General features: G+C 45.4%; 1 protein-coding gene across 10 annotated transcripts in view; it reads right to left on the bottom strand.

The window, feature by feature from the left end:
• macf1a (microtubule actin crosslinking factor 1a) overlaps window positions 1-12,579 on the bottom strand; it is a 281,499-nt gene extending 268,920 nt beyond the window's left edge. For 9 of the 10 annotated variants that reach the window (XM_083925588.1, XM_083925598.1, XM_083925594.1 and 6 more), the window contains exons 1-2: window positions 12,448-12,579; window positions 1,800-2,034 (exon numbers count right to left, since the gene is read on the bottom strand). In XM_083925588.1, the coding sequence (XP_083781714.1) occupies window positions 1,800-2,022 (223 nt within the window). In that variant the 5' untranslated portion in view covers window positions 2,023-2,034; window positions 12,448-12,579. The remainder of the gene's footprint in view (window positions 1-1,799; window positions 2,035-12,447) is intronic. The other variant, XM_083925591.1, reaches the window with a different exon arrangement.
• Between the last annotated feature and the right edge of the window lie 885 nt (window positions 12,580-13,464).

Here is a 13,464-nt window from a genome sequence, read left to right as displayed (position 1 = left end):
TTGTCCCCGTGTCTGCGTGGGTTTTCTCCGGGTTCTCCGGTTTCCTCCCACAGTCCAAAGACGTTCATTGATGACTCTAAATCACCCGTAGGTGTGAATGGTTGTCTGTCTCTGTTCGTCTCTATGTGCCCTGTGATAGATAGGTGTACCCCGCCTCACGCCCGATGTCAGCTGGGACCAGCTCCAGCCCCCCCGTGACCCCCACAGGGACAAGCGGTTGAAGATGGATGGATGGAAAACATAAAGGTCATGCAGCAAAGATGTTACATCTGTGATTTACAGATGGCTTGCAGCTTACCTCAGATAAGCTGTTTGAGACATTTAGATGTCTAAAGGTAGGAATCTTTATCTTGTATCGAGACCTATAGCTACAGGGTGTGTCCATTCACTCTCATTTGCATACTGACATTTTCCTCTCATGTTTGATCGCGGGGCTTCCTTCTGGCTTTTATAAAAAAAAAGGCCCACATACTTGGGGAAAGCCCCATTTCCTGAAAAATCCACAGGAAAATCTGGTTATGATCTCTTGTGTTCATACTCTGGATAAAAACAGCTACAGTGCGCTGATAAGTGTTTTCTTTGTAACGCTGTAAGTGAGTTCTTTGCTGTTATTAAGACGCTTAACTGGTGTTTGTTGTCAACACACGCTTGAGTTTACTTTGCTTCTTCCCACCTTCAGGGCTCACGTTCTGAGCACGAGGACGAGTAAATGTCATGAGCGCATTTCTGTTTGGTTGTTGTTGTAAACAGAGAGGACAGTTGAACCCTCAGGTGGTTTTATTGTTTGCATCCTTCCACTCCAACGTTACAGCTGCAGGTTAGATGTGTTTCATCAGCTAACACCTCCCTGACTCCTCCGTCCTCTCTCTCTCTCTCTCTCTCTCTCTCTCTCTCTGTAACAGAAGATGGAGGAGAAATGTAGGTTACTGGGTTCTCTGGAGATGCCAGGGTTGCCCCGCTCGTGTAATGAGACACTGGCAGCAGCCTAAAAGCTTTCCCTCCCTTTTAGTCGAGGGAAGACTTCCAACTTCATAATTGAGGCAAATAATGTTTGAGTGGCTTTAGAGCTGCACCTTTTATCATCCGCGGTCATTTTTCCACTCAGATCGACTCATAATTGTGCTGTTAGTGGATGGATCGCTTGTAGTCTCTGTTTTCCACTGCTCACTCTTACACACACCCTTCACTGGATGCTCCCCACAACAACCACAGTTTTCTAAGCAGCTCCTCTCAACAGAAGCAGGTGCAGCGCCTTGCTCAAAGGCACACTGACAGTATTAAGGGTGGATAACTGAACTATGATAAAAGAACAAACCAAACCGTATGAAAACGAACCTTTCGCTACACAAACTATGGTCCAGTTTGCATGTGAGCTGCGATTCTTCGTTTCCATAAGGGAACAACAGCTAAGATGTGTGTGCAGGATTCTCTCATCACTGTCTACTAAAAGGTGCAAAGACGCAAGAATACAGAGTGGAGATCAGCGGAGATGACGTGAAGGAGAAGATGTAGTGTTTGTGGACGCACCATCATCCTTTGAGTCAGGTTTAAATAGGCTGAGTCACACCTTTTGCTTTTGAAAGAATATATTTTATATATTATCAAATCTCTGCAGGGAAGAAAATGTTTTCCCTGTTACCGATACAACACAGAGAGAATATTGGAAATATTGAAAAGTTTGTTTTTTCTTCTCCCTAATGTGCAAAACAAAACCGCGACCCCAAAAACCGCAATACAAACTGAACCGCGGGCTTGTGGAACCGTTGCACCCCGATGCTCTGCAAGATGGTTTCTCTTACCTGCGACACGAACCACCGCCCGCTCCGCCGGGTCCAGCACCGAGTCTTGACTCTTCCTCTTCCTCCTCTCGTGTTTGGACAAGTTCCACGGCAACGTGTCTCCGGGCGGCCCAACGGGTCCTGATGGACACGGGGACAACGACCCCCCTGAACGCTCGCTACGGAAGGACGGCTCGCTGACGCAGGAGCGCTCGCTCAGAGTATCGTCGTCTGACGACTCCATCTCCCTTTAGGGCTGCAGGGAGGAGAGGGATGAGGAGGAGAGGATGGAAGGAGGGATGGAAGGAGGAGAGGGGGATGTAGAACAATGGGGGAGGGGAAAGAAAGAAGGTCAAAGAAAGAAAGGAGGAAAAAACAATTGTGGAGAGAAGGAGCTTTAGTCAAAGTGGAGACACTGTATAATTCATTGGTGGCATTCAGTGTAATCAGGCAGGATTCATGAAAAATGCAAAGTTTCCACGTAACAACAGTAATAATGCAGCGATCAGCAGGAGAGAAACAACTGGGTTAACTTCACGTCATCACGTCTAGACGACCGTTAAGGAGTTCAGGCAGCTGCACGCACACACTCATAATCTGCTGCAGATGAAAGAAGGGAGCACATGACAGTAGAGGCGGTGTTACAGATTACTGCAGTCGATCAATCAGGATCCAAAGCAGAACGACAGTTTGTGCGTTCTGCTGAGATAACTGTGTTATTTCCCGTAACATTCCTGTTATTTCATCATTTCATCATGCCTCTGTGGCGATGTGCTTTGGTCTGTCCATCACTGAAATATCCCAAAAACTGTTTTAAGGGTCGCCCTGAAATTTGTAACAGACATTCACGATGTCCATGAGCTAACGCGCTTAACAAAGATGGTGAACTCGGTAAACATTACACCTGCTAAACATCAGCACGTTAGCATGCATGACATTGCGAAGTGTCGAAGTAAAGCCTTAGTCACTAACACGTTAATTTGACTTGTTAATATAAAGATATGTACATGTACTTTATGTATACAGTTTCAGCGCTGTACCACAAAACAACACTATAACTACATCTGTATTAAAAGATGCAGATGCTAAAATTGGCACTTTATATCAAAAAAGTTGCCAGCTCCAGGTTTAGACAACATTATAGATCCAAGACAAAGCCAAAAGAAGGGCGGGACAGAGATAAAGTCACAATTACAAATCCGTCGCTACCTCAGCACCACAGATTCATCATTACACTGTTCAGCTGCTGATATTTCAGAGCCGTGGTCGGGGCCGTAGATTCTAACCTCATCTCATCTTCAGCCTCTTATCCGAGGTCGGGTCGCGGGGGGCAGCAGCTTTAGCAGGGGACCCCAAACTTCCCGTCAGATAAAGGATCAAAGAGTCAGGCAGACAAGACGGACATGTTCAAGACCTTGATAGAAATGACTGAGGTCTGAACACACTACACGACGTCCTGCTCGCAGCTGATTTATGGATGACACGGATGTGTACAGCTGTGAAGAAAGATCCGCTCTGTGCTTCGATGGACGGGATTTTCTTCACAGCCACTGTTCAACAGACTGAAGAGTGAGATGAGCTTTCAAAGCTCGTCCACTGTTTCTATTTTTAAAGAGAAATCAATGAAGCAGGAGAGCGTTTCTTTATCTTTGACCTTTCTTCTCCGTATTTCACTCCCTTTGTTTCTCTCTGTCTGTTTATTGACATTAAGGTTGAAATCAATGCCTATTTATTATAATGAGTGAAAGTAAATACTTGCCGTAAGCGTATACTCTGAACCGCACCGTGTGTGTGTGTGTGTGCGTGTGTGTGTGTGTGGACTCTGGGGACCTGATGCTCTGATCTGTCCGCCACAGCGTCATAAAATCAATACCTGTCCTGAGAGAATGAATTGGCCGTCACTGACTTTATATTCCAGCTCCGCGGGGAGTCGCGTGTGAGCGAGCGTCTGCCGTGTGCTGCTGGTTTCACAGGTTTGAATCGAGCACGAACACTTTACACTGCAAAAGCATCTACTGTCTCTAATGGTCAGCTGAGTTAATTGTCTTTACCATAAAAGCCGTAATTTTGAATGTTTCATGTTTGATATTAGGGTGTCTCGATGGTGCACCTCACAGTATCAGGGTTCGAACCCGCTGGGTGAGTTTGCATGTTATCCCCCATTTAAGCGTGCGAATTCTCCGGGTTCCTCACACCGTCCAAAGACATGTACGATAGAATAGAATAGAATAGAATAGACTTTATTGATCCCACAGCGGGGAAATTCACGTGAGCAGTAGCTTACAACACAGACACAGACAACACAGACCCTTAGTTTACATAAGGTAAACAAAGATAATTAAAAATAAAATAGAAGATAAAAATAAAAAATAAGAATAGAAAATATACTATATACAATATACAACAATTTACACTATGTGTCATGAATATGAAGTGGAAAAACTACAGTGGATGGAAATACTAAGTACAGATGTTACAAATATGCATTACAAAAGGTATGTAGGTAGGTTTGTTGAATGTTGACTGGTGTGAATGTCGCTTGTCCAATGTCCGCCAACATTGGCTCCAAGGTTGAGGGTGTGACTTATTTTGCAATATCAAAGTGATATTTGATTTTTAAGAGTTTTCAAGCCTTTTATTACATAGGACAGACAGGAAATGGGGTGAAAGAGAAAGGGGGAGTCATGCACTAAAAGGCCGAGGGTCAGAGTCAAATCCGTCATATTTGAAATATTTACAAATTAATTTTCAGTTTTGTTTCCTCAAAATTTGATATGATGCCTTTCAAAATAAGAGTCCCCAGATCCTCCAGTGACAGGTTACATCAGCACATCGTCCAACAACGGCTGTTTCTCCCTCACTTCCTCCTTTCTTTTTCACTACACACATGGAGAAAGCTGATCTTAATGTCTCTTCATCATTCTTCATTGACCCTTTGACTAATCTCCCATGACACTTTCTACTTCATGTGAACCGACTCCGACCTGCGGCCCTTTGCTGCATGTCTCCTCCCCTCTCTCTCACCCCATTTCCTGTGCTCTATATAATAAAGGCTTAAAATACTGCCAAACAATAATCTTTAAAATATACTAAGTTGAATAAAACTTGGTTTGTTTCACAGTTCATCCACTAACATTTAAAAAAAAACAGCTTAACCCCTTAAATTGTGAGCACTTTACAGCCTGACCGACTTCTGCAGGCGGACAAAGAGTCGATCCGTCAGCACCAAACTAAACTGTGGAGCGGCCTGAGCTGCAGTCACAGGGTGGGAATGTTTCTGTGTACGATGTGTGAGTCCAACACAACGGCTGGGATTTCCATCTGGACTAGTGCTGCCAGAAATCCTCCTCCTCCCGCTGCTGGCCCCTGGCTAGACCGCTGGCAGAGCCCCACTTCCTGAATCCCCGTATCCCCGGCAACACTGCCAGGAAGAGGTTAACTCTCCCAGAATTCTCTGCGGTTCTCTGGTGTACATGTGTCTCTGTCCCAGTGTTGGCGTTTGTGTGTGTGTGTGTGTGTGTGTGTGTGTGTGTGTGTGTGTGTGTGTGTGTGTGTGTGCGTGTGTGTGTGTGTGTGTGTGTGTGTGTGTCTCCCTGCTGCTTGCTGCTCACAGTGAGTCAGTGTCACTGCAACGAGCGGTTTTATAAATAGAGCCAGAAAGGAGGCTTCAAAGCTGCACAGTGTCATTAGAGCTCTGTGAGGAGAAATAGAGATCTGTGGGGAAGAAGAAGAAGAAGAAGAAGAAGAAGAAGAAGAAGAAGAAGAAGAAACAGACACACTGGAGGAGCAGGGAGAGAGAGGGGGCGATCACTTCCTGTCTGATGAGGCATTCTCAGGCATGCACTCATAACTCATGAAGTTACTTTGCCTACAGCTTTAAATCATATTATATATTTTTTTGTTATAAAAGAATACGTTTTTTCTTTTGTACCTGTGCTATTTATTGATCTAGATAGTTTGGGTGTGAGCTGCTCAGTGTTGGAGGTATCTGCCTTCGCTCTGAGATCATGGGCTTAGGTGGGACTCAGCTTTGAGGTGCCAAGAAAATATATTTGACAAAAATCCACAACGTGTTTTTCCATAAAAACATAAACACCATGACCCGATCACTCGAGTTAATCCACCTGGTTGTGTGTAGTTTCATGAAGGGACTATTTTCTTCTACCAAACAACAGCCGCCGGCCTTCTCACCGCAAAGATGGACGTGTAGATAGATGAGAGAATCAACGTTTGAATCAAATAAGACTATAAATATAAGTATTCTATTAAACACCATGAAGCAGCGACCAGAAGTTTAAGATAATATATTGTTATCAGGGCGGCCGGTGGCACATTGGTTAGAGCAGACGCCCCATGTAAAGAGGCTGAAGGTCCTCGAGGCAGCGGCCGCGGGTTTGACTCTGACCTGCAGCCCTTTGCTGCATGTCTCCCCCTCTCTCTCACCCCATTTCCTGTCTGTCCTACAAAATAAAAGGCTTTAAAAATGCCAAAAAATATATATTGTAAGTATATGTATATACATTATTATTACAAAGTTTGAAAAAATACTCACTGCAACTCTTCGAGACCCCTGGAGCCAGCTTTTTTATGTATGAGTCGGCCCGGGGCGGTTAGTATAACCGTTATCTGTCTATCTTTAATGTAGTCAAATAATCTACATTGTCGTGAAAAATGTCCATTAAAGTTCCCAAACCCCAAAGTACCGTCTTTACGTTGCTTGTATTGTTTGGCCAACCAAAAAAAACTAAAAAATATTTCATTTATATTCAAATAAAAATGGAGAAAAGCAGCAAATCCTCAACATTTAAGAAGATGGAACCAGTGAATATTTGACATGTTTGCTTCATAAATGACTTGATTAATGATTAATCAATTATTTCAGCTGATTAAACAACTAAAATATTCGAACTAAAACAGACTTATAAACTAACTAACTGACAACCATGCAGGGTTCAGCTCCGGCTGGATGCTTGACTGGCCTGATTTTAACTCAACCAGGATTTACTTGGACACGGTCTGTTCCCACAGGGTTTGTGTGTGTGTACAGAAGGAGAGATGAAGTGACATGAAACAGAGAGCGGGAGACTCTGACAGAGAGGGAGACGCACTAGCAACAGATTAAGAAGGAGGCACAAGGGAAGAGAAAAGCAACTGATGAGAGAAAAGAAGGTCAGAGGAGACGTAGCAGACGTTTGCAGAGTAACTGTCGTAACTGCCGCTGCTCGTCTTCGTGTCGTTCCTGGAGCTCTGACAGCAGCTGATGGGAGTTTAACCGACACTCATGCTCAACAGGCACACAATAACTCTGCCTGACAAACTCCACAACATACCTGAGCAGAAAACACATTTACAGCGTGCATGCAGAGCTGCACAGTCGGTGTTACACTGATGTTAGCGAGCTGCTTCCAGTGCTTACGCAAAGTTAGGCTCCTGGTTCTCGCTCCACACTCAGGCTGTTCTCATTCACTGTTTCTACATATAACTACAGAAATGAAGGCACAGTCAGTTGTGTGCATGCCATGTATTAAAAGTAGAGATTCACCGATCTAGTGTTAAGAAATAAACTAGGACTAAGAACGTTTATGTTTACACCTTTGAAAGAACCATAGGAAGAAAAAATGTAATATTTTCCCTCGCTTCTGTTTTGTCTTTTGCTGTTTTCCCATCTCTGACTTTTCCTTTAATAGTGTCGTTCCTTTCATGCACAGGTGGATGTTTGCGCCTCTCACTATCAGCCGAGGTTATTGTAGTCTGATAATTACGAGGCTTCTCGCACGGATAACTGCTAATTATTAAAACAAGCTGCCAGAGACGCGAGAGGCTGATAATTAGCTGCACATTTACCGTCATTGACTGTCAGTCGCTTATAATCCTTTTGTTTTAATGTTCAGTCATTTGATTTTAAACTCTTTATTTGGATAAAAGCAGCAGACCTCCTACGGTATCTCTATCAAGAATTCACTGACGGAGAAACAGCCAATCACAGTTTGATGACACATGTCATCACCCATAGCAACAGGGTCAACCTGCCCTTCCTCTTAGCTTCAGACTCCTCCCAGCTCCTCAGTAAAAGTTGGTCTCTGCAGTTTTGTGAATACACGGACACTTATTGAGGATCTTTTATTGTTTATCCAGGTGGAAAGATAAATATTTTGTGAATAAAGACCCTGTTCTTCCTCTAAACCTCTCTGCTTACACACTTGTTACTGCGGTAATCAAAAGTGTAGATAAGCAGAGTATGAGGATGGATGACGCAACCCTCAGTCACGATGAGTAACGCAGCGACTGACTGGATAAATGAATGGCTAGACTCAGCAGCTCCCACACACACACACACACACACGCAAACGCACACACACACACACACACACACACACACACACACACACTGGACTGTCTTGCCAACAATACTGTGGCTCACTACTCAGCGTGGCCGGACAGAGAGAGTAAATTAAAGTGAGAGTGAAAGAAAGGGGACACTACAGAGGGACAACGGAAAAGAGAGACAGACAGAAAGTGTGCATGTAGGTTATCAAGTGGCGAAGGATAAGACAGACTAAAAACGGAGTCACTGGCTGGTTAACCTACGCTCACTGATCAATATTTACAGCTCCAGGATGTCATTGTTAACAACCTAAAGACGTCATAAACACTCTGGAGATAAGATTTCTCTCTTTCTGTTTCTCTCTCTGTCGTTTTTTACCCTTCGTTCACTCGTGTTGAGATGCAGTGTGCATACCAAAGAGCTGCAGGGAGAGCAAACCAACAGGGACTGCTGGCTAGACAGACATGCAGACGTACGGGGAGGACCGAGCCGCCGGTCTTCACAAAGGAACGGACAGTTTGGGGATCGTGTCGTGGCTGAAATGTAGAAAGGGATAACTCCAGAGGTTCTCAAACTATAGGATTAAGACAAATCTGATGCGTGACAAGAAAGAAAGTCAAAGAAATATTTCCGTTTCACAAAACTATGTTCATTTCTCGCCGTTATTTTGCAGAATCTGGATGTTTTCTTGTCCTTGCGGAAACAAAATCTAGGAGAAAGAAATCTCCGTCTCTCGCTAATCCTAAAATAAGCGCGCCGAATTATCCTACAGTTTATGCTTTAGACCTTAATTATGCCGAAGTTTAAGCCTTAATATCATTCAAATGGGTGGGTTTTATAAAAATGCATCACTGTGCATTTGTCATGAACGCAAAATGAATTATAGAGAGAACTGTTTTTTTGCACCAGGCTATCAAAGTTTATTTCTGCTACGGAAGAATCCGGCAAAGTACCAGGAGTGAACAAGCCGCCATTACTGCGCTGGCGTCTCCCTCATTATAAGTGACTTTTCCACAACCTTCACAAACCTTTACCTCATGAAGAGAGCTCGTAATTATTGACCTCCATCGCTGATTAACTCAGATACTTGACGTTTACATTGTGGTCCTTGGGTTTCCCTTGTTAGAGCAACTTACGTTATGCTTCACAATAAAACCACACTGAGTTAATTTACTGTGCGACCACGGCAGCTTTGATGGATGCGTCTAACGTGAGCTAGCTAAGCAGTGTTAGCTTAGCTGACTATGTTTTCATTGATTTAAGCTAGGTAGCCGCACGCTGTTCACCGTGAGACTGACGAGTGTGAACCAGAACTGAGCGTAATGTTGGGAACGAAGTCCGCTCTGTTTATAATTTTTGATCCACTTCTAACGAACGTCTGCACGCCCAGAGGATCAGTGTAGACCGTACGACCTCAGACAGGGGCGCTCTTCATGAGGTAAAGGTTTGAATCCATGTAGACCGTACGGCCTCAGACAGGGGCGCTCTTCATGAGGTAAAGGTTTGAATCCATGTGGACCGCACGGCCTCAGACAGGGGCGCTCTCCATGAGGTAAAGGTTTGAATCCATGTAAACCGTGGGGCCTCAGACAGGGGCGCTCTTCATGAGGTAAAGGTTTGAATCCATGTAGACCGTACGGCCTCAGACAGGGGCGCTCTCCATGAGGTAAAGGTTTGAATCCATGTAGACCGTACGGCCTCAGACAGGGGCGCTCTCCATGAGGTAAAGGTTTGAATCCATGTAGACCGTACGGCCTCAGACAGGGGCGCTCTTCGTGAGGTAAAGGTTTGAATCCATGTAGACCGTACGGCCTCAGACAGGGGCGCTCTTCATGAGGTAAAGGTTTGAATCCATGTAGACCATACGGCCTCAGACAGGGGCGCTCTTCATGAGGTAAAGGTTTGAATCCCTGTAGACCGTACAGCCTCAGACAGGGGCGCTCTCCATGAGGTAAAGGTTTGAATCCATGTAGACCGTACAGCCTCAGACAGGGGCGTCTTCCTAGACATCGTTGTCAAAAGTAACGCTGCATTAAAAGTACAGGTAAAAGTAGAAAAGGTTCACTTATAATGACAGCTCCCATTCAAGCGCGCACACACTGGAGGGAGACGCCACCGCAGCAATGGCGGCGCCGCGAGATGGCGAAGCATCATCAATAAAGCTGGACATTTTAACACGGGGGTCTACGGGGATGTACTCACTTTTGGAGCCAGCTTCAAGTGGCCTTTTGAAGAACTGCAGTTGTTTTGGGGGTTATTTTGCACTGGGGGCCGCTGTTCGGTCACAAGACAAAAGGTCGGGAGCCACTTGATTAGTTGTTTGCAGAGAAAAGCAATTTTGATAATCAGTTGAAGTCTTTTATCAAGCGTAAGAATGACAATCATGTGCTGACCTCAGCATCTCACATGTGAGGAGCTGCTGCTCTTTCTCTGTTTTAGATCGAGCACACATCGAGGATATCGGGGTTTGGGGCTGTTGGGTGGAGAAAAACAGGAATTTGGAGACAACCTTTATTGTTCATGGAGCTTAAGAGCTGCTTTTTTTAGTTTTTTTATTTGTAAGTTGAATATCTTTTGGTTTTTAAGCTGCTTATCAGCCAAAATACGCCGTATGAAGAAGCTTCATTGAGATCTGTGGAGTTTGATGGGCATTTTTCATTATTTTGTGACATTTTGAAGACTAAAGAACCGATATCGGTGAATCATAGATCATCAATAATTCAGATAACCACTAGTTGTGGTAGCCATAATAAAAAGAGAGGAGATCCACTGCAGTTGTGTCTGTCTCTGGTGACACTCTCGAAACTGATTCGATGAATAAAAGAGAAATCCTTCTGATTAAACCAACATCACAGACGTATCACTATATCATGATGCAGTAGTAAGGGGGTGTGTCTACAGCCTACAGAGGAAGAAATGGCTGGAAGTCCAACTGAATTATATAATTCTGCCTGAGCAAGATGAATTATAAATAAGTTGCTTTGTGTTTTACGGGTCCCACTGAGCAGAATTTAGCCTGCACGGTGAAGGTCCAACATACGGCCGGAGGGAGAGGCACATTTGACCATCTGCTACAAAGCGGCAGGAGGGAAGCCCTGAATCTTGATGTGGTTTTTTCTCTCTCTCTTTCTGTGCGTCTCTTATGGCTGCACCGTGCAGAATATCAGAGGTCTCCCAGACAGACAGACAGACAGACAGACAGCCTGCAGCGGTGGAGACCATTGGGATTCATACAGCAGGTGGAAGTGGAGGTGTGATGATGCATGGGTCTTGAACAGATCAATACAGGCAGCCTCGCATAAATGTGTTTATGCACATAAAGCAGCTGCTGATTCATGTCATCATTTCTGTGTGTGTGTGTGTGTGTGTGTGTGTGTGTGTGTGTGTGTGTGTGTGTGTGTGTGTGTGTGTGTGTGTGTGTGTGTGTGTGTGTGTGTGTGTGTGTGTGTGTGTGTCTCTCTCTCAGTCTTTCCCTGTGAATGTGAGGAAGGAGGGAATGTGTTTGCATGAATGGACATCAGTAATGGAGACCAAACGCGTTGTGCATGCATGCAGGGCTGCATGCAGGAGGAGCAGACAGGGAAGCACTGGGGCTCTTTGTCCAACACACACACACACACACACACACACACACACACACACACACACACACACACACACACACACAAACACATAGCCTCAGATGGATATAACACCAACTAATTACATTTATCCATTTGTGGCCGGTGCTGTTGCAGAAATGCTGCCTCCTCCACACTGCTGCGAGTGTCTCATTAGTGGGAACAGCCTCGGCAGGCAGCAGCCTTCTCACGATCCAGAAACCCACTCTCTCTCTCCAGCTCTCTCCCTCTCCCTCTGACTGTCCGCTGCTTATTTCCAGCCCAACCCTCCGGAACACAAATCACGAGCAGTGTGCATAAAAAACTGGACCTTTTCAGGCACCAGCAGAGTGTGTGAGATGGTTACAAACACACACAGTTGATGTGCAATGAATCCCGAGCAACGTGGAGCATGTGATCAACACGTTATTGATAATGTGTGAGCAGAGCATCAACAACATATTCATTTTAATATGCACGCTTTCAGATCAGGTTACAGTCGTATTGAAATGTCCCGAAACGTGTGCGTGCTGTGAGTTTAAGCGCTCGTGACCGTAACGCTCCGCCTCGAGCTGGTAGTTTTGATTTCCAAGAATTCATTTTTCACATTAATCAACACTTGATGTCATCACGTTACTTGAATAATAATCATAATAATACACGATTATGGTGATTTGAGCGTGCACACGCGCGGGTGCGGAGTTGGACACACACCCAGCCTCTGTGGAGCTCCGGAGCCGCTTACCTTCACCAGGCAGCAGCGGTCCTGCAATCCGAGCACAGAGCGAGGGAGGCCGGGGATGCTGCCGCCGCTGCTCCCGCTCCTCCTGGATGGAGGCAGGGATGGATGGACGGGTGGATGAAAGGTTGGGTGTTGTTCCACCGATCGGGTTTCTGTTACCACGCTTCCTCCGAAACCGAGCCGACACAGCCGGGGAGGGATGCGGCTGTGGAGAACAGCAAGGCAACGTAATCCTGAATGGTAATGGCTGTCCTATTCCTCCTCCTTTCCCCCTCCGTGTCGCTCCCTTCTCCGCTCAACAACCCCCCACCAGCACCTCCTCTCCTGGTCCGCGTTCACTCACACACACCAACACACACTCTCACTCACACACACTCCCTCTCTCTCTCTCCCTCTCTCTCTCTCTCTCTCTCTCTCTTCAATAGGCTGTTTTCACGGCTCCCACACTTAACCCATCCCGTCTTTTGAGTCTGTTAAGTGTCGCGTAAATCGAAATTTCGGTTGTACTCCTGCGTCATCCGTGGCTCAGCACCCAGACTGACACACACACGCGCACACACACACAGACACATTAAAGTCACACACACTTTTTCCTCAATTTTAGGGAGAAGGGGGGGAAAGGGCGTTCACATGAGGCATATTTGCTTCTCATTCACATATTTCAGGATTACGCACAAAAGCAGCGCTGTTGGATCTGATCTGCGCCTTTACATCACATGAGATAGTATTAATCTGGGTTTTTATAATCCCTACACACACACACACACACACACAAACACTGCCCCCTCCTCCCTCTCCAAACAGCTGGAGGAAGAAAGGGAGTAGCTCAAAAAAGCAGATTGATTACAGCTGGGAGATGGAGATGGAGATGGAGAGGAGAGGGCGAGTGTTTGGGCAGCCGCTCCCAAACAGATCTTCACAGTCTGGGCTGACCTTTGGCATGTGGGGTCAAAGCACCAGACCACCATCAATATAGCCTCAGGGTCCCCATACAAATTAGTGATAGACCAATACATCGGC

The sequence above is a fragment of the Echiichthys vipera genome (genome assembly GCF_963691815.1).
Source record: "Echiichthys vipera genome assembly, chromosome: 13".
Taxonomy (NCBI): domain Eukaryota; kingdom Metazoa; phylum Chordata; class Actinopteri; order Perciformes; family Trachinidae; genus Echiichthys; species Echiichthys vipera.
Note: the sequence above shows the minus strand (reverse complement) of the source record. Positions and strands in the feature narration are given on the sequence as shown.